This window comes from Peromyscus leucopus, chromosome 19 (genome assembly GCF_004664715.2).
Source record: "Peromyscus leucopus breed LL Stock chromosome 19, UCI_PerLeu_2.1, whole genome shotgun sequence".
NCBI lineage: Eukaryota > Metazoa > Chordata > Mammalia > Rodentia > Cricetidae > Peromyscus > Peromyscus leucopus.
In genome coordinates this window covers 65,286,061-65,307,237 of record NC_051079.1, presented here as the reverse complement: position 1 = coordinate 65,307,237, position 21,177 = coordinate 65,286,061, and the positions used below count along the sequence as shown (strand labels likewise).

Here is a 21,177-nt window from a genome sequence, read left to right as displayed (position 1 = left end):
CATTAATAGTTAGCATAGAGTGAGCCTTAGGGTAACTTTGTCTCATCTTGGTATTATGACCTACTTCTGTGTGATCTAATAGTCTTATACATGCTTTTTCAGAATGAGATTCCAAAAGGGTACCCATTGTGGCAGGTAAGAGTCAGTTGTCTCAGCTGGTTTACCTTTTTTGGAGTAGGTGAGGATGGTTATTGAGGACAGCTGTCTACAATAACCTGAATTCTTAATTCATGTGAGGCCATCAAACCAGCTCAGCCCTACTGAAGCCAGCATCTCCACACCTAATATCCACTACAGATATTGGTATGCTCAGATGTAGCATGACAAACTTGTCTAGCTAATTTTCTATGATTATTATACTTAACCACGTAATTCTTGTATAGAATTAAACATTCTTAAAAAGTAACAAATTTGGGGTTGAGAGATGGCTCAGTTAAGAGCAAGTACTGCTCTTTCAGAGATTCAATTCCTGTCACCCACATTGGATGACTCACAACACCTATAATGCTAGCTCCAGGGGATCTAATATGCCTCGGGCCTTCATGCACACATGTGCACACACCTACTCACAGATACACACACACACACACACACACACACACACACACACACACACACAAATATCTTTTTTAGAAATAGTAGTAAATTTTTAAGTGACCCATAATTTCACTTTTTAAAAATGACTTTTAAGTTTTCTTATTTTTATTTTTTTATGTGTACAGATGTTTTGCCTGAATGCATGTATGTGGATCATGCGTGTGCTCGTTGCCCATAGAAGTCAGAAGGCTTTTGATTCCCTGGAACTAGAGTTATGGATGGCTATGAGCCACCATGTGGGTGCCTGGAATTGAACTCAGGTCTTCTGCAAGAGCAACATGTGCTTTAACCTCTGAGTCATCTCTCCAGCCCCCCATAATTATACTTTTGTTAAAATTTGAATATGTTGTCTTCTATAATACAAAATTTGTCATGCTGGGTATACTTCTGTGTTCCTTTTTTTTTTTTTATAACATTGCATCTTACACCTTTAACTAATACATTTTCCTCTAGATTATCTGAATTTTGAATAATTTAGTTAACTATAAAAATAACTTTCCTAATGTTTGCCATTTAAGCCATTTTTATATTTTGCTGTTATAAGTTAAGAGTATGAATACTTAAGGTTTCTGACCATATAGTCTAAAACTATGTTTAAAAATACATTATTTATTTTATCTTGGAGTTTGAATGTTTATGTATTATATTCTTTCTATAGATAAATAATTATTTATTGTTGATTTGGTGAAGAATTGGAGCTTCAGGTTAATTTGTATTACTTTGCTATTTAGTAAAGTTGAAAAACTACTTCTGCTACTTCTCTCTCTCTCTCTCTCCCCCCCTCCCTCCCCCTCCCTTTCTTTTCTTTCTTTCTTTTTGAGACAGGGTTTCTCTGTGTAGTTTTTGGCGCCTGTACTGGAACTCACTCTGTAGCCCAGGCTGGCTCAAGCTGACAGAGATCTGCCTCCCAAGTGCCAGGATTAAAGGCGTGCGCCACTGCCGCCCAGTACTTGTTTCTTTTGGTAAACAGTTTTCATGTTCTTCATACATTTTCTTCTTGGCACATGTGCTTTTTGTCTTCTTAATTTGTAGGGTTTCTTAACCTATTGGTTATTTAATTGTTGGAAAAGTTTTGATATTAATCCAAGCAGTGGGGACTCATAGTAGAAGACCTTTAGACTCATAAGGATCTCCATGTTGACCTTTCTCCTAGATTAAATATAAAGTGGCCCTCAGTGGCTTAAAGCCTCATGTATTTAATGTAACTATGTTTTCTGTAATCTGGAATTAGTTTGACAGCTGTTTAGGAGACCTGGTAGATAATATTGCTAATACAACACAGAGGCAGAACATTCAGGTAAAAACTGTTCTGGGCTCAGTAAATGCAGACTAGGCTAAAAGAGAGTCATGCAGGTTTTAACCTAGCTCTGTATTTTAATAGCCATTTAAAACTTTTGGTGCCCAGGCCACACTTCAGCCCAATCAAATCAGAATCTACTGGGGTCTGAACCTAGGTACCAGTGCCTTTATAACTCTCCAAGTGAAATGTTCAGTTAGTTAGCCAGGCTGTGTGGCATGAATGTGGGTGGTGGTGAGAATGAGAATGTAAAACTGGTAGTCTGGTCATCTGAGTTTCCAGTGGGTGTGATGTTCCAAAAAAAAAAAAAGGGGGTCTGATGATTAGAAATCAGAGTTGTATACTGTGCACAGTTGTTTATTAATTGGATGGGTACCTCTTTCTCCATCTAAGTGAAATGTTTGTGTATTTTTGACACAGTGTTTGAATAGGTAACTGGCCTTGACTAGTGATCCTCCTGCCTCACCTCGTTTTCCACTACACCCACCCTAAGTGTTTTTAAAGCATCCATTGTTTAAGGGTATATCTGGATGTTACAGTTCCTGCATGTTACATTTATAGGCTTTGAAGTAGATATCCTTTGGCAGCCTCTCATGTTAAAGCACAAAGATACATTAGTTTCATCCTTCTTATCTAAAATGAGTGTCTACACTAATTTTGTATGTATAACACAGACTATACCTTAGTGTTAATAAAAAAGATTATGTTCATTTGAGATGAGAATATTGTCCCTGTTTTGAAATTTTTTTAACAAGCTCCTTTTATTAGTTTTCAGTTCACAGCAAATTTGAAAAGTTCTTCCAAATTCCTGCCTTTACACACAGCCTCCGCATTATTAATGACCTAAATTAAATTTTTTAAAAAATAATGATAAACCTACATTGACTTTCTGTTATTCCTGAAGTCCTTTATGTACTGTTAGGGTTCACTTCATTTTTCTAAGTTATGTGGATTTTGACAAATGTGTCCTTTGCTTTTAGTTCTCGAAATTCATTTGTTAGTGTTTATGGCCGGCAATCATCTTTTTGAGGCTAGAATTTCTGTTACTGTCCTCAGTATAAGTGTTCGCTCACTATTTCCTGAATTCAATTTTTAAATACCTATTTACATATTCATCAAGAAATAGCTAGTGCCAGTATTTAACAGATCATCTTTGCTTTCTGATTTTCTGCCCTACACTTATTTTTACGCAGCACATGCAATGGAGCTAAAAGGAAAGTAGTTACTCTTTAAATTCTGCTTAAGCCAAGCAGGGTGGTACCCATCTATAATTCTAGCATCCCAAAGGCAAAGGCAGGAGTTTAATGAAAGCTTGGCTGTATAGTGAGTTCAAGGCCAGCCTAAGCTACCTAATGAAATCCTGTCTCAAAGACAGGAGTACAAAGTTCAGGTATAGTAATATACCAGCCCCCAGGAGGCTGATGCTGAGTGATTGCAAGTTAGACCAGCATGGAATGCGTAATGAGACACTGTCTCAAAAACCACAAGGAAAATAAAGTATAAATTCTCTTTGGTCTGGTTTCCCTAAGCTTAAATATACAATAGGAGAGGGCACATCCTTCTCAAAGAATCATGCATATAGAGGAAAGGCTTTGTTTTGTTTTTTAAAGTAGAGATAGTGGAGAAAGAGTAGTCAGAAGAAAAGGGGTAAGATGAACTTAGGGGAAGTGTAGGTAGCAAACTTGAAGAGATTTTTTATTACTAAGTAGAATGGAGCTAAGAATTGGTACAGTAGTATGTAGGTATAGAAAAAAGGATGGCATGATTAAAAAGTTCTTAGTATCTACAGTTTTTCTTGATAATGAGGCATTCTTTTGCATCCTTGTAAATAGCCACTAAATGATAAAGTGAGCCATACTGTTAGAAATAACCTGGAGTAAACATGATAGAACAGTTCATAAGATTGTTTTCCAATTTTGTTTGTGTTATTTTAGGTGGTGCTGGGCATTAAACCCAACCAAGAACTTGCACATTCTAGGCACGTGTTCTGTCACTGAGCTATATCCCAAGCCCAGGACTGTTCATATAATTTCTTGATATAGGTAGATGATATAAGTCCAGTATTGATTGATTCCATCAGTCATTTTATTCAGCAAGTATTTGCATACCTAATATACAATGTTGGGGGCATAATAGTGAATGAAGTCTCCTCCCTCATGAAATATACTCTACCCTCAGGAGCCAGATAATAAATGCATTCATTATTACTAGGTGATTCTATACTATATAATACTATATAATATATATTAAATATACTAATATATATACTTATATGTGTTAATATATACCATTTACTACCAATACTATAATAACAACTACCACAGCAACAATAATAAATCATATAGGAGATAAAGACTGAATGAGAGTCAGATAGAAAAACTATTGTAGATAGTATAGTCAAGAGTAGTGTGAGAAGGCAGTTTCTTTAATATTGGTCCTGAAAGTGAAGAGTTTAATACTGTTAGTTTTGTTAGAGGCCTAAACCAAAAGAATCCAGCTCAAGGATGAACAGTTTGTGTAAGGCCATATCTTAAACTAGAATTCTATGAAACTGCTCTTCTACAGAATATCAATACCTATTTATATGTTCACATATTTGGAATATGTTAGATTATGTGAAAACGAGTTTCTTTACTGAAGGACAACTTAGAACTGTTAATATATCTTATATAGGGGATAAATATAATTCTCACTGAACTTTATTTATTATTCTATTTATTTATTTATTTTTGAGATAGGGTCTTATTGTAACCCAGGTTAGCTTCCAGTTGAGGATGACATTGAACTTCTGACTCCACCTCATCTTCCAAATACTGATATAGGATTATAGGAGTGTATCACCACATCTGGTTTCATGCAGTGTTAGGAACTGAACCCAGGCTTCATGCTTGCTAGGCAAGAGCTGTACATCCTACATACTTAGCCTGTATACCCCAAACTTAAACATGAGACTCCTTTGCTCCCAGTGGCATACAGTCCTTTTAACACTCTGGCAGATACTAAGGTTTTTGTAAGACTGGCCCAGAAGTACACATGGATACATCCTTTATGTGGTTTTCCATATAATCAAAAACAAACAAACAAACAAACAAATAAATAAAAGCTTTCAGTTAGGTGAGAATTATGGTTCACCTGACAAAGTATTTATTACCTTTTAGAATTCTAAAGCCAACACAGTTAAAAATACTCAAATATACAGTGGTTCTCAACTAAAGCAGTATATTAAACTTATCTTGAAAACTTAAAAAAAATTAAATAAACTTTAGATACCTGAGAGCCATTGAGGTTTGTGGTATTGTTAAGCCATTCCGGGTTTTTAAACCACCTTTGGCTATCTAGCAAGTTTGAGGCTAGCCTGGGCTATGTGAAACTTTGCAAAAACAAACAAAAAACAAAAGTATTTAAAACAGAAAGCAACAAGTTTTAGCTTGTGTTTTTATTTTGTAGGTTGGAATGTAAATTATATTTTTGCAACAATAGGAAGGAATGAGTCTCTTTTATGCTTGTTTGTGCAAAAAAATCTAAATAGAACTTTAATGAAAAAATAATTAGTAAAAACTCATAAGTAGTTTATAACTTGAATATCTTACCATTCATTCCATAATTATTTGTCACCTTACTCTGATTTAAATCCCGTAATTTTTGTATAAAGATTATGAAAGATTATAATACATGAGCATTTTATAGTCCTTATTATTTAATGAACTAATCTGTCAGTAATCTTCATTAAATTATAATATATTGTACATGGGAAGCATGCATTACTTTCTTGAGTAAATATTTACTTTTGTACCGGCTATGCAACATACTGTATGGAATACCAGAGCATGATAGTGTAGGCTTGTAATCCCAACATTTAAGAGGCTAAGGCTGGAGGATCATGAGTTTTAGGTCAGTCTGGGTTATAGCAAAGCCCTTCCTTAAGGGGAGCAGGACAATATTATAGGAAAGGCCAGCTTACTGCAGGTTGATTTCCTGCATGAGGAAAAATAGTGCAATAGTCCTCCTTACTGGGAAAGGGTATATTCTAAGATTTCCAGTGGATGCTGTAAGCCACATATAGTACCAAGCCCTGTATATACTGTTTTTTTTTTCTTGTGTATGTATTCTACTATAAAACTTAGCTTATACATTAGGCACATTAAGGTTAATAGCAATAGCAAAAATAGAAAAATTTTAACAGTACACTAAAAAGCTGTGTGAATTAGTATCTCAAAAGATCCTATTGGACTATATTCACCCTTATTGTGATATAGTAAGATGGCAGATACCATGCCTACATGGTGAGGTGAATATTGGCCTAGAGTTGGACTGTTAGGTAAAGGTTACTTGAACAAAAGTTCTGTAATACTGAAACAGTCTCATAATTGAGATGGTGGCTTTCTTTGTGGAGACTGGACAAAGGGATGACTCAGAGCTTGGGCTCAGGGCTGTGGAGGATTTCATCACACTACTCAGAATATTGTGCAAATTAAAATTTGTGAATTAGTCATTTTTCTATTTTTCCTCTTTATTATTTCGGTCTTCAGTTAACTGTAGGGTAACTGAAACCAAGGAAAATAAAAGTGTCCTTAGTGGGCAGTACTTTACTTTTCATCGTTACACAGATCAACTTTCAATTAGCCCTGGCAAGTATCAGTCAGGGGAATTGAATGGGTTTTCAAGTTGCTAGTGAAAAAGTTTATTTAGTTAATTTGTTTTTCAAATTACTAGTTTAATTTTGTTTTCATTCTTTAGACTGAAAATAAATAGTCTTTTATTGTGTTAAAAGTCCCATGTGGGGTAGCAAAGGGACTAAATAGGACAGGAACGACAGGCTTGTTGGACTTGGTGGTGTATGCCTCTAATTCCAGGATGGGAGGTGGAGCAGGCGGACCAGGAGTTCAAAGTCATACCTGACTATATGATCTCCTCTGCCCCGGAAGCAAAACAAAACACAAGTCTTGCAGTATGATAGATGTGTTTGTATGTGGGATTCTTTTTTATTTATTTTTTTTAAATCTTTTTGAGGATTTGTAGGAGTATGGTGAGAGATAGCTAAATTGGCATGAAAGGCTTCAACAGATACATAATGTTGGTAATGTTAACTGGTTTTTAAGTTATACTTTCTTTTTGAGAAACTTGGCCTTTTCCTTCACATTAATGAAAAATATTAGTTTTATTATGGAAAAACCAAATTCTATATTTTATAGACTAGATAGTATATTTAGAAGTTTGCATGTAAGAAATGAAGCCTATAATTCATCTTAATATTTCTCAGTAATCTTATGTGAAAAAAAGTTACCCCTTTCCCTACTTACTTTGAAATGGGCTTTCTTTCTTTCTTTTTCTTTTTTCTTTTTCTTTTTTTTCCCGAGACAGGGTTTCTCTGTGTGGCTTTGGAGCCTTTCCTGGAACTCACTCTGTAGCCCAGGCTGGCCTTGAATTCACAGAGATCCACCTGCCTCTGCCTTCAGTGCTAGGATTAAAGGCGTGTGCCATCACTGCCCGGCTGAGACGGGTTTCTTATATATCACAGACTGTTCTTGAACTTGTATAGCTGAGCATGACCTTGAACTATGGACTACCCCCAGTTTATGAGGTACTCAGGATCCAACCCAAGGCTTCCTGCATGCTAAGCAGACATTCTGCCAACTGAGCTGCATTTCAAGCCCTTCCCCCCCTTATTGGTGGTCTTGAGATTTAACTCAGGGCCTCACACATGCCAGCCAGGTATAGAGCGTGTAAATATTTGCAACTTTTAAATTAACAGTAATAGACTCAGCCAAGGTTTTCCTTTTTCTTAGAAGGTTTGAATTAAACAAATACTTTTAATTTAACATAGTGTATGGGAATTGTGTTAACTGTGGAAAGTTTAATATGTTCTTGTCTAAGAATATCTTTGTAGATTAATGTCCTCATTACTGTGTAATGAGTTGAAAGTTTATGAACTTCATTTGATCAATTGAGATAAGGTTTGAACATCAAGATTTTTCCCTGTAAAAGATTTAGGAGTGTATTATAACTGATGGAGTTTTCTCTGAAGTGAAAGTACAGTTACAGACTATGTCAGATTTTATAAATATATACGTGCATAGATCTTAAGTTTTATATCAACAGAAAGCATCCTGCCTTTGGGTAACGGACTGAACTTTGATCAATAATCTTTCCTTGAAATTGAGATGTTTTCAGAGGAAATTTATTTTGTCTTTTCTTTCCATCTGGAATCAAATTTTATTAGAAGTAGACTTATAGACATAAAAATACTACTTTCATTTCAGCATGTTGCTATGACTTTCTAATGCATGCATAAACTTAATGAGTTCTATTTTGCTTTCTGATAAAATATTTAACATTAAGCAAGTAATAAGTAACTGAAAATTATATTTATTTTTAAAATAAAAAGACCAATTCTTTTAGAAATAACCTGTAAGAAAATTATTATTGATATTGATTATATTGACTGGATATAGTCTCATTTTTTTGTTGTTGAGTAAGAGCTCTATAGGTTTTTGTTTGTTTTGTTTTTGAGACAGTGTCTTACTATGTAGCCCTTGGCAGGCCTGGAACTCACTATGTAGGTCAGGCTGGACTTGAAATCACAGGGATCCACCTGCCTCTACTTCCCAAATTCTGAGATTAAAGGCATGTGCCACCACCCTGGCTATATATATATATATTTTTTTCAAGAATAAAACCAGGAAAAATTCAACTAATTGGAATTTTTCAATAATAGTTGATATTTTCAGGTAATAGAATACTGTTCTGAATATTTGAAGATATGTTAAATACTTTTCATTTTGGGAGGTCTTCTGCAAAAGTTTGGATAAAGATGTGAAAGTGGGTTTTGGTAGAAAGAAGGAACTCTATAATGCACTGTTTAATTCCAGAAATATATACTAAAATATTAAGAATTTATCTTAGACTAAAACTTGGCATTATATAGTTTGCAGAGTTTAGCCTGAAGAGTAATTTTTCAGTAGAAGCATGTACAAAAAATTTTATTCTGATTTCATTTTCACACAGTGCCTTGAAGATAATACATTATAACTGTCTTAAGGATTATTGTTTTGAGAATAGATTTTACTGTAACAATAGCACCATTTCCAGATTGCACAGATTCAAAAGTCAAAATCATTTGAGCTTGTATTATGGACATTCAAAGAAGTGGATTATTAAATTTGTCTTCAGTGAGGCAAATGTCTGTATTCTTAAAATCACAAGTGAGAATTGTTTCCAGATTAAGTGATAACAGTTTAATGTAGCTGTTAAGTGCCTAGTGGTCTACCCTTCATTCCCATGAATTCCTGTAGTTTTCCAGCAATTTAAAAAAATGATAGAACCTTGTATTCTGTTTGGATTTACTTATAGTCTGTAAAGGGGGATAGTCTTGGCAGGGAGCATCTTTCAACCTATAACACTAGTCCAGGCATTACTGAAATGCTTTTATGTAAGAGTGTAATCCTTTATTTGTACTATGCCATCTCTTAATCTGCATATGGAAGTTTCTTTATCAGGAGATCGTCTTCATTTGTGGCTTTTTTCATGGGATAGAGAATTAGACAGCCAAGTTGAAGACTTGACAAAAAGTTGTTACTTCAGTTAAATTATTTGGCAAATGTTAGGGAACATGTTTAGTAATAACTCTAACTGACCATTTTATTTCCTCACAGCAGTATTCCACTTTAGTTTGTGGCATTTCAAGGGCATAATTCCATCATTAAGTTAAATAATATTTTCTAATAATGTTTCAGTAGTCTGCTTTCCCCTGATATTTACTAGTGTAGCATTCTGAAATATTATATACCTAAACATTTGAAGAGACTCTAAGTAGCAGATTAAAGTAGTCTGGTTATTAGAGCCACTTATGAGATGTTAACAACTATATTGATATATATTTTGTAGGCATTATTAAAATTGAGGTAACTTTAAAAGTTCAAGTAAAATTTTAGTTTAGAATACATAAGAAATTAAAAGCTTAAGATTTAATATTTTACATGAGTTTTAAATTTTTAAAAAATTTTATTTTGTTTTATATGTATTTGTGTTCTGCTCAAATATATGTATATGTACCACATGTGAGCCTGTTGCCCTCTGAGGTTAGAAAAGGGCATTAGATTCCCTGGAACTGGAGTTACAGACGGTTGTGAGCCACTATATGTGGTTAAGTGCTCTTAACCGCAGAGCCAACTCTCCAGCCCCTTGCATGAAGTCCTTTAAAATAAGAAACTTATCTTTAATTTTCTCTTTTTCCCCTTCCTTCTTTCTTCCTTTCCTCCCTCCTTTCTTTCTGTTTGTTGTTTTTCCCAAGTCAGATAAAGGAGTCTAATCTCAGGGATGTGTATGCATGCACATATATACCTATCACCTTAATTCTGAATTCATTAAAATTAGTTTGATGAGTGTCTAGAGGCAAATTCCTGTGTCAGTCTACAGTGTTAGGAATGGATCCAGTCATTAATACACTGTCCATTTGTTGCTTCCTAACATACAGGGAAAAATGTTACTCACTATAAACTTAGTTATGGTAATTAAACTGGAGAGGGGAAGAGCTTTTATTTTAAAACAATATCTTTGGACATCAGTTATTGCTAACAGGCTGAATAAAAAAATATAAGAGATCTAGCTTTGGCATGGTGATGCATGACTGTAATTCTAGCACCAGGGAGATGAGGCAAATGGATCTCTGAATTCAAGGCCACTCTGGTATGCTTTACATAGCAAATTTCAGGCCAGTTTGTGTGCATAGCAAGTTCCAGGCTATCGAGGCCTACAAAATGAGTTTCTGTCTTTAAAAAGCAAAACAAACCAAAAAAGTACACATACACAAATGAATTTATTTTGCTTATTGCATTACTGTTATGTAGGTTTTAAGCTAGGGCCTCTGAGTATAGGTATTTCTAGACTTATGAAAGCTTACGTGGCTCATACAAGTACACTGTGGTTATTAATGAAAAAATTACGTAGTAAATCATGTTTTTCAGCAAGACATCTTAAATTGATATTACTGATAAACTTTTGTTTTGTCAGTGACAAGGTCTTGCTATGTAGCTGTCCTTGAATTTGTAATCCTCCTGCCCCAGCCTTGCTTAATCCTGGAATTGCAGGCCTTTGTCACCTTGCTTGACTCTTACTGATAATTTTCTTTTTTTCCCCCTTCCTCTTCTTTCTTAATTTTTTATTTTATTTTCTTATTTTTAAGACAGAATCTCCTGTAATGCAGATTGACCTAAACTTACTGTGTAGCCAAGGATAATCTTGAACTTGTGATTCTCTTGGCTCTACCTCTCAAGTTCTGGAATTACAGTTTGTATCCTCACACCAGGTCTTAAGTTTCATTTTTAGTGTGCAGTTGACTTTGCCTAACGATAGTTACACTACAGTTATAGGAAAAATGGTATGCAGGCTTCTTGCTGTCTTCATATATGTGTAATAAAAGATCATGGGCAAATTACCTTAGCAAAGGCAGTCTTCTGAAAGTATTTTATTTTATTTAGTTTAAACCTTTTCTTTCCTCTTAAAATGATTTAAATAATGTATGGAGATGGTGAAAAGATTTTGTGTATGCCAAATGTCAAAGTATAGTATCAAAAATAGTTCTACCAAATTTATTAAACTTACACATTAAATTTATTTTATTGACTTGTTTTATAAAATTCTTCTTAGATTCTTCTCAGATCCTCTTAAAAAATGGCATAGGTGCCTTTAATCATGGTATAGACAAGAAATGTCAGTTTATCTAGAAGGTATATGAATTGACAAACTTAAATAACATTGAAAAGTACTTCATGCTGTGCTTTTGGAGGGGGTTGTAATTTCTGCTCTTCCTTCCTTTGAAGTTCAGAGAAGTTAATCAGCAGCGGACGAGAGTGCTAAGTACGCAGTAGATGGTCTCATTGCTGTATTAGGTCACCACAGTTATGCAGAATGTGTCCTGACAACAACGGAATGGCCTCCATGAAATGTACTCTTATTTCTATTAGAACCTTGAAGATTTGAGAACAATGTTATTAAATTGCCGTTTTTATTTTATTGCATTTTCTTTATATCCTTTATACGTCTGTGCATCTGGAGTGTAACTAATAGATTAAATAAAAAATTTGAAAAAGAAATGTTTCTTGTTACTCTGTTGAGGACTCTATTGTAATGTTAGTCATTTCCTACCAACAAATTCAGTCTATTCCTGAATCAAGAAGTAATATTTCTACAATAAAATTAGCAGTATTAGTTTGTAGTTAGAATAATGGATTTTACACAATATTTATAGGATGATTTTCAGTTTTGGAATTGGTATATTGAAAAGGGAGATAAAACACCACTATAAACCTGAAAGTCTATCTTTTCCTTTAAACTCTGTGCTCTACTGGTTACATGTTAAAAATCAAAGGGTATTTGGGAAAATGGGGAAATGTAGACCATGTCTGTTTAAAGAAGGAACTAAAGTGGCGGATGAATGAATCTTTGGCAAGGAACTAAACTTGGAGAAGTTACACTAGCGTGTGCTCTCTGGCATCTGCAGTGTACGCTTTAGTCAGTTTCTACAGATCTGAGTCCTTAAAGCAGATGGCAGCCTCTTCAAATGTCTGGGTTCCTTTAAGGATCTCTCTGAGTGGTACTGGGTTATCTTTTGAGTTAGCTCACTTTATTCAGTGCTTGCTTTTCTCTGTAGTATGCTGCGGTATAAAGCTGTCATTTTCTTTTGATCAGCTTTTCAAGTATTCTGAGCATCTTGAAGCACTCACTCCCTTTACCTCTTTGATCCTTTCAAAGTGATAAATGAAACGCTTGTATCTATCGTAGGTAACTTTGTTTCTGAACAAAATGACTTAATTGTTTATCAGTATGAAGAAAAGACAATGGTTCCTAAAACCACTACCATGGTAGGAACTTTATGAAGTTCCTCAATTTTAATAGCTGAGATGAATACAGTGGAAAAAATTTAGAGCAGACTGGCTTGTTTTTAATTTTAAAAGTGGCATAATTCCTAAACATAAAATGTAGTACATATTGCTGAATTTCATCTGTTTATCCCCCCCTTTTTTTAAACATTTTTCTTTTGATTAAAATAGCTTTATGATGTTATTCTGAAGAAAAATACACTCACACAGCTTTTGATACTTAAGGTTGCTTTTCTAAAGATTGCACTTTTTAAAATTTTTGTTTCTGTTGACATAATTCTCTTCTCAGAGGTGGTTGGGCTGCTTTCTTATTTATTCAAAATGGTTCTTAATTTATACTTTTTTCTTTGATAGTAATGAGAAAACAAAGTACGTATTCTCAAGCGTTTTGCCACTTACAAATACAAATTTGTGTTTTTGTCTTCTAGAAGGTAGAAAAACTAATGTTTTTTAAAAGTAGGTTCTTCTAAAATTCAGTCTCCTTTCTGTATGTTGAAGTCTGTCCTTTTCCTCCAGTTCCTCAAGCCTACACCTTATTACCTTATTAGTCACCATGCACACAAGCACACACATCGTATTTTCCGAGGTTCCTTGGCTAGGTGATCCATTAGAACCTTTCTTTCAGACTAACTTCTTTCATATCTCATTATCTGAGCAGACTGGGCTGAGGGGCGTCTCTCCTCTCATTCTCCTCTTGATGTTTTGTGCATAATGGCACTGGGCATAGGCCTGATGGGGAAAGAGGACCACTTGAGGTTCCTTAGTAGCAACAGGACAGACATTCTCTCTCCTTGTTTGGGGATTGGAGAGATGAGGTGTAACAGATGAAGGGAATTTTCTCTGGACTTTGTTGTGTGTTACTGTCGTCATAGAAATACTCAAAGGAATAAACCATGTTTGGTGCGTTGCCTAATATGGTTTAAGTGAAAGTGAATGAAGAGTGATATTTCTAGGTGTCTAGAATACATGAAGACATCCTAGTCTAGATTTAATTAGCTTTTATAATGAGAGACTGGGAATGCAAGTTAGTGGAAGTGCTCTCTCTGTAGGTAGGGATGATGCTAAGTGTGGACCAATCCAAAATGATCTTTGGTTTTGAGATGCTTTTATAAGAATACTTACAAACTAACATTTCATTTCTGTTTCTTGGTTTCTCTTTTTAGTGATTTTGAAACAGAGTCTTGCTTTGTAGCTAATTAGGGTTAGCCTAGAACTTGCTATGTAGTCTAGGCTGGCCTTGAACTTATAAACCTTCTGTGTTAGTCTCCTAGGTACTGAGATTAGAGAATAAAACCTGCATTAATGATACTTAGCCTGATACTTAGCAAGTTAGGTTTGTGTGTAACCAGTAGAAGGCACCAGCTGAGGCATTGCTATTTCCCCAAAGCTGCTTGTATGCAAACTGTTTTGCAGAGTGTACATGGAAAAAGAAGCAGACAGATGAAATAGGATAGTTCCTTCTGACAGAAAGATGGGCTAATAGGCAAGTGTTTTGTTTTTTTTTTGTTTTTTTGTTTGTTGGTTTGTTTTGAGACAGGGCTCACTGTGTAGCCATGGCTGACTAAGACATGCTGTGTATATAGATAAGTGTCTCAAACTCACAGAGTTTGTCTGTGCCTCTCAACTATTTTAAAGAGTCTTTAAAATAGTTCTACCTACTAAGGACTTAGGCTTTTCACCTGTAGAGAAAGAAGTAGGGTAGAGGGTAGATGCCTAGGCATTTTAGCTAGACAGTGTCTCAACATTTTAAAAAGGCTGTGAGTGTAGCTCAGTGGTAGTGTCTAGCATTCATGAGATCCTGAGTTTCCAGTACTGGAAAAAGGGGGATGGGAAAGCAGTTAAATTGTGCTTGTATCGTTATAAAATGATATGCTTCTCATTGCCAAATTTGAAAGGAAATTCATTATGGATAAACATAGTAAAGAAATATTTATTCATTCATTCATTCATTCATTCATTCATTCATTCATTTATTTATTCTGTGATTTTGATTTTCTTTCCCATTAGAATACATTTGAAAAAGAAACTAATTTTATTAAATATTTAATATCAATAATGGAGAAAGTTGAAATAAAACTTCAATTTATTAGGAATGAATAACAGTACAGATTCGTCAGTATTTGTATTTGAAAAGTTAGAACCGGGTTGAGGAGATGGCTCACTTAGAAAAGTGCTTGCAGCACAAATGTGAGGGAGGGCCTGAGCTCAGTTCAGAGCCTATGTGAAAAAGCCAGGAGTAATACTACAGGTCTGTGATCCCAGCACTGGGGTGTGTAAGCCAGGGAGAACAGCCTCCTCGGAGAGGTACAGGCCAGTGAGAGGACCTGTTTAAAAACAGCAACAAAAGGTGAATGAGGCTGAGACTAGAAAGAATACTAAGGGTTGGTGCATTCGCATGCAGGTGCACAGACAGACTGGCAGAGAGAGGGAGAGAGGGAGAGGGAGAGATTAGAATCTAGTCATATAAGATAGGAGCTTAGTACAAACCTAACACAGTGTTTTGTGTTGCTGGGGATTAAGCCCAGGACGCAGTGCATGCTATGTGGGAACTTGACAACTGACTTACCTCTCCAGCTTTGTGTTGGTGTCCTTATATAAAAGGTAGTTGGTAGATTCTTGATTTTAAGTTTTCTTGTTTTGTATTTGCAACAAATGATAAAACATTCAAAATATTTCTGCTAAGTGGACATGCCTGTGATCCTAGCACTCAGAAGGATCCCCTGTCTGGGTCCTCCCATGAAAGCAACTAGTGAGGGGGAATAGCACATGGATAAACCACACGTTGATGTTATTAACTAACTGTATTCAGTTTGCCTTTATAAGGAGATGCTTTTAATGATTGTACAAAAACTAGCGAATGTATTATTGTGTGCTGATTTTTATGGGTGTGATGGGTCTCAGTAGGCAGATGGAGAATGCTGTTTGGGTAGCCTTATTTGTTGTAGAATGGATATGCTTATGTTAACAATTGAATCTTAAATTGTTAGTGTTTCCATGTAGACCTACCTAAAGCAGCTATTTTGATGTTCGTGTAAGTCAAGATAATTTATTTGTAGGAATTCAGTTGTTCTAAAAGCTTATAGGGATAATCAGGGGAGTACTTATTATGTGCAGCCATGAATTGACAGCATAGATCTTTGTGTTAACACACTGAACTTTTATAGCTTCTCAGTGGTCTTATTGTTTTACTTGAAGATATATTTTAAAAAATAAAGCAGATAAAGGCTTGTGAAATGGCTTAGTGGAGAAGGATGCTTTCTGCCCAGTCTGACCTGAGTTTGATCCTCAGAACCTACATGGTGCAAGGAGCAAACTGATTCCTGCAAGCTGGCTTCTGACCTCTACATGCAAATGGATGCTCATGTGTGCGCGCACACACACAACACACAACACACACACACACACACACACACACACACACACACACACTCCCATAGTAAATGTAAAAACAATCAGCTGAAAAAAATTAAATTCTATGCAGCCAGAATCACACTTTAAAATACTATCACAAATTGTCACCATTATTTAGCTAATATCATATTTTTTCAGAGTTCAAATCAAACTCCATTGCCAGTGCCATACATTTACTTAGTTTTGGCTTACTAATGATAGGTGTAAGATACCTTGGAACACAGGATCTTTTTTTTTTTTTTTTTTTTTTTTCCGAGACAGGGTTTCTCTGTGTAGCTTTGCGCCTTTTTCCTGGAACTAACTTGGTAGCCCAGGCTGGCCTCGAACTCACAGAGATCCGCCTGGCTCTGCCTCCCAAGTGCTGGGATTAAAGGCGTGCGCCACCACCGCCCGGCGGAACACAGGATCTTTAATAGTGCTTTCTCACTGAAAGTCAAAGCTGGAAAAGTACTTTATTAAAGTTTGTATAGTTCTGAGTTGTCATTGTTTGAATCCATTGGAAATGAAAAATGACAGTGATCATAATTTAACTGTTAAATATAATTAAAATATGAAATATTGCTGTCTTTGTTTACGATAAATACTAAATTTAAGCTAAGTTATAAGGCGTGCGGTTTGGAAATATGGAAGATACAAGAATGAAGCCAGATAACAAGTTTATGCTTGTATTTTCTACTGATGAAGACTTTCAGACAAGTTATTTCCATGGGTAGGTGATGTGACTCTGCATGTATACATACATTTATACTTATTTGCATGATTATACATGTAGGAGTAGTACAATTTTGACTTGACCTGTGACCTGTGTTCTCCATTTGGGGACAAAGATGGGGAATATGTGGATAATTGGCTCTGAATTGGTATTGGTTATATAAATTTTAGAATAAATCAGTAAATAGTTCTTTGCAAACAAGAGAAGAAACCCACAAAGCTCTTTCAAAAATAGAACCTCTGGTCACATAGTCAACATTGTACTTGGTCCCCTTACCTTCTGTACCTAAGTATTTGGACATCACACAGTATCATGATTCCACAATCGTCATTTCGAACTCTGACGAAAATTCTATAGGAAAATGCACTTTTTAAGAAAAGAAAAACCTCAAACGTGAACAAATTTTGCTGTTGATCTAAAATCCATTACCATCTTGTTAAATTTTATGGGCTTTGATGAACTTGATTTACCCCTGTAAGGAAACTGGAAATGATTTTAAGTAGTTAACTAAAATTGCCATGATCGTCAGAATTTCATATTGTGATGTGTCTGTCCTTTATATAGTGGCACCTGACAACTCATTTGCTTTTATGTCTGATCACTTTTTATTTTTAAAAAATGTTGCCACATAAGATATGGGATAAATAGCCCATCTGTATTCTGTGTTTTGTTCAGTGATAGTTTATACAATGGATGTATGTATTTGAAACAATAAGCCTTCATTGTATGTTATTTTTTGATTCACTGATACATATATTCATAGTCATAAATAGGTGTGTTTGATACTCATTTGTTGGGTGATGTTAAAAATCTGTGGAGAAAACAGTTTGCTTGTTCTTTATAGCTGGCTATTGGGAAGGACAGCATTCCCTTTAGCTCTGTTCTAAAAGGGGGGAGGGGTTGAGGGATTTCCTGAAAGAAAACTATTTCAAAATACTTTTGCTACTTTGTTAGGAAGAGGGTGGCAATACCATTTTAAAGCATGTGTTCATTTTGTAAGCATGAATATTGGGCAATTGTAGCATGAATTACTGTAGTATAATTACTTTGGTACTTACCTGCAGTTAGTGACGTGATTTGGGGTTGGGAGCATGTTCTTACTTTTCTAATGAGAACTTTCTCAACTTCTTTTAAAACCTACTCACAAGATTGCTGTCCTTTACTTGAATGAACTTATCTTTCTCAGGGAAAAGAAAATATAAATATCCCTATTCCTTCATAAAATAGGAAAGCAAAATCCTGACAGTGGGTTTTGTGGTATTGCCTTTTTGTAGAATGTTATAAAGTATGTAACATCCCTGTTACTGTAAAAGGGCCTTGCTGGCGATAAATACATCAGTGGAGCAGGGCTCTTGTGCCAACTTTATTTAGTAAATAAGAAAATGTGCGTGTGATTTTCCTTTCTAAGTCTACTAGGAATTTTTAATATTAGCTACTAAAAGAGCTAAACTCATTTTTCTAAAGACATGAAGGTAGATTTCAGCAGTTTACTGCAGTTTCCCCCCCATTTTCTTTGTGGAGTCCTCATCGCCTTTTCTTAATCTGTTGCTCTGTAGGAATAATTCAATGTTCCATTGTGTAGTGTAGTCTTGTCTTCTGTTCTTCATAGTACTGCCCTTTTCCTCTTTCCAAAATGTGTCCCTCTGCTTTTTTTCTACTTCAGCATCATGTTCTCAATACTAGATGCATAAAGTGAGCTCTAAGTTAAGGCACCTGGCATTTAGTGGGCTCTTAATTAGTTGGAGAGATATTTCTTACCCCACAAGTTAGATACAAGTATACATTTTTTTTCCTCCCTAGATGGACCTCCAGTTGTAGCTCATTATGATATGTCTGACACCAGCTCTGACCCAGAAGTGGTAAATGTGGACAATTTATTGGCGGCTGCAGTAGTTCAAGAGCACAGTAATTCAGTAGGCGGCCAGAACACAGGAGCTACCTGGAGGACCAGCGGGCTTCTAGAGGCAGGTTGGTCTTCCCTACCCCTTTTTCTAATGACATAATATGCATGAGTCCTGCCAACCGTTTCTTCTGGTAGTAGACCCTGCTGAGGAGAACAGGCCATACACAGGCTCTGTCGTTGAGTAATTGTGTCTATCCAGGCTGCCCTGTATAACAAAAGATTTAAGTAGCATGTCATTTTACTTCTTAATTAGAAGGAAGCAAATGAAAATATATGAATGTGTAGGCATCAAATTCCAGGAGGCATACTCTTGGGTTAAAAATGCTTTTAAAAAGGCAACCAAGATGTCCTTGTACTCCTTGGCCAGTTCTTTCCCTGCCTTGACTGTGGATAGCTTTGCCTTGCAGCTTCCGGAGGGCTGTGGATGCTCTCTGCCTGTGCCTCTTCATCTGCAGTGCGGTCCTTGTTTCCTCTCTGCTCTCTACTCTGAATTCCTCCCCTGCAAGCTCTCCTCACCTCCTCTAACACCTTTCTTTCACCTTCTGCCTGTGCCATTTCAGAGAAAATGTCCTTTTTGTGTCCCATTGTTTGAGGTCTCTGACATTCTTAACATGACACTTATAAGGAACCTCACTGCATATTGGGAACTTCTTACAATGCCTCCAGCTCCCTTCAATCTCTTCCTCAAATATTCTTTTTAATTTGAACTTTCATTTTTAAAGATTAGTACTTAAGATAAAAGGGGAAGAAATGTAAAAAACCTTCCTAGGCCGTGTATGTTTTCTTTGTTGCTTTTGAAGGATCATGTTCATTCGTTTAATGCACTGGTCTGGTAATTTAATCATTAGCCAAAGTATTACTTTTATTTGAAATTTTATAATATAATTTAATTTTCTGAATTAAAACACAGTGCCAATGGTGGTTGTCTTGAATTCTTTCTGTCACCATCTTGGATTAACACTGAAGAAAAATAACTTACTGACCTTCTGATTATGTCTAATTTGGAAATTAATTTAGTTTTGATCTTGGATCAGTTGTTTTTCTTTTGGAATTTCATTTTTATGTGTATAAATATTTACCTAAGAAGAATCTTTTAAGGATTTATTAGTATTCTGCATCAATACTTTGAATAGAGGTAGTACTTTAAAATTAAAGACATCTTGTATAACATGCTTCCAAGATGTGTGATTTAGTTTGTTCTATTACTAGATGTGTTTTTCTTTGATTCTTATCCATGGCTGAAGAAGTAATCTATCCATCTCAATTTTATTTTCCTGTTTCCCTGACCATGCCATTACATACAGACCACTTTCTAGTACATTCTTGGGGATAAAAATGAACAATTTCAAAAAAAGGGGGAAAAAAAAGCTGAGTGGTGATGGGGCACGCTTTTAATCCCAGCACTTGGAAGGAGAGGCAGGTGGATCTCTGTGAGTTCAAGGCCAGCCTGGTCTACAGAGTGAGTTCTAGGACAGGCTCCAAAGCTATACAGAGAAACCCTGTCTTGAAAACAACAACAACAACAACAAAAAAGAACAATTTCCAGCATGTTGTTCTTTTTCTTAAAGAAATAAAACAAAACAAAAAACTAAAGTGTGTGTGTGTGTGTGTGTGTGTGTGTGTGTGTGTTTTAACGAGAACACCTGCCTGTCTGCATGTGCATGCAGTATCCATGGAGGTCAGAACAGGTTGTCATTCCCTGGAACTGGAGCTCCTGGTGCTTGTGAGCCACTGTGTAGCGCTAGGAGATGCTCCTGTGTCCTCTGCAAGACACCAGCAGTACAGCAAGTACTCTTAACCTCAGAGCCATCTCTCTAGCCCAAAAGGTTTTTTTTTTTTTTGTTTGTTTTTTTTTTAATTTATGTGTGTGGGTGTTCATCTACATGTATGTCTGTGTACTACTTGCATACCTGGTGCCAAAAGATGGCATCAGATTCCCTGGAACTGGTGTTATAGATGCTTGTGAACCACCATGTGGGTTCTGGGAATCAAACTTGGATCCTTTGGAAGAGGAGCCAGTGCTCTTAACTTTAGAGCTCTCTAGCCCATGTAATTCTTAATATAGAGAATTCTTAAGAGTATTTTGACTCATGTAGAATTGTTAATGTGTTTCTTTGATCTGCAGAAAACCCAGCAGTTCTATCTAGGGTAGTATTTATATTTTCAGATTCAGGTATAGTCATATCTCAGTGTCTGTGGGGGAATTGTTCTAGAATCTCTGGATTGTAAAACAAACAAAGCCAGGCGGTGGTGGCATACACCTTTAATCCCTGAACTCAGGAAGCAGAGCCAGGTGGATCTCTGTGAGTTCAAGGCCAGCCAGGTCTACAGAGTGAGATCCAGGACAGGCACCAAAACTCCACAGAGAAACCCTGTCTTG

General features: G+C 35.8%; 1 protein-coding gene across 4 annotated transcripts in view; it reads left to right on the top strand.

Annotated features, from left to right (window-relative positions):
- Window positions 1–21,177, top strand: part of C19H18orf25 (chromosome 19 C18orf25 homolog) — an 82,892-nt gene that overhangs the window by 42,040 nt on the left and 19,675 nt on the right. For 3 of the 4 annotated variants that reach the window (XM_028871977.2, XM_028871976.2, XM_028871978.2), the window contains exon 3: window positions 18,695–18,862. The exons of the other annotated variant lie outside the window; for it this stretch is intronic. In XM_028871977.2, coding sequence (XP_028727810.1) covers window positions 18,695–18,862 — 168 coding nt within the window. The remainder of the gene's footprint in view (window positions 1–18,694; window positions 18,863–21,177) is intronic. 4 annotated transcript variants of the gene reach the window in all.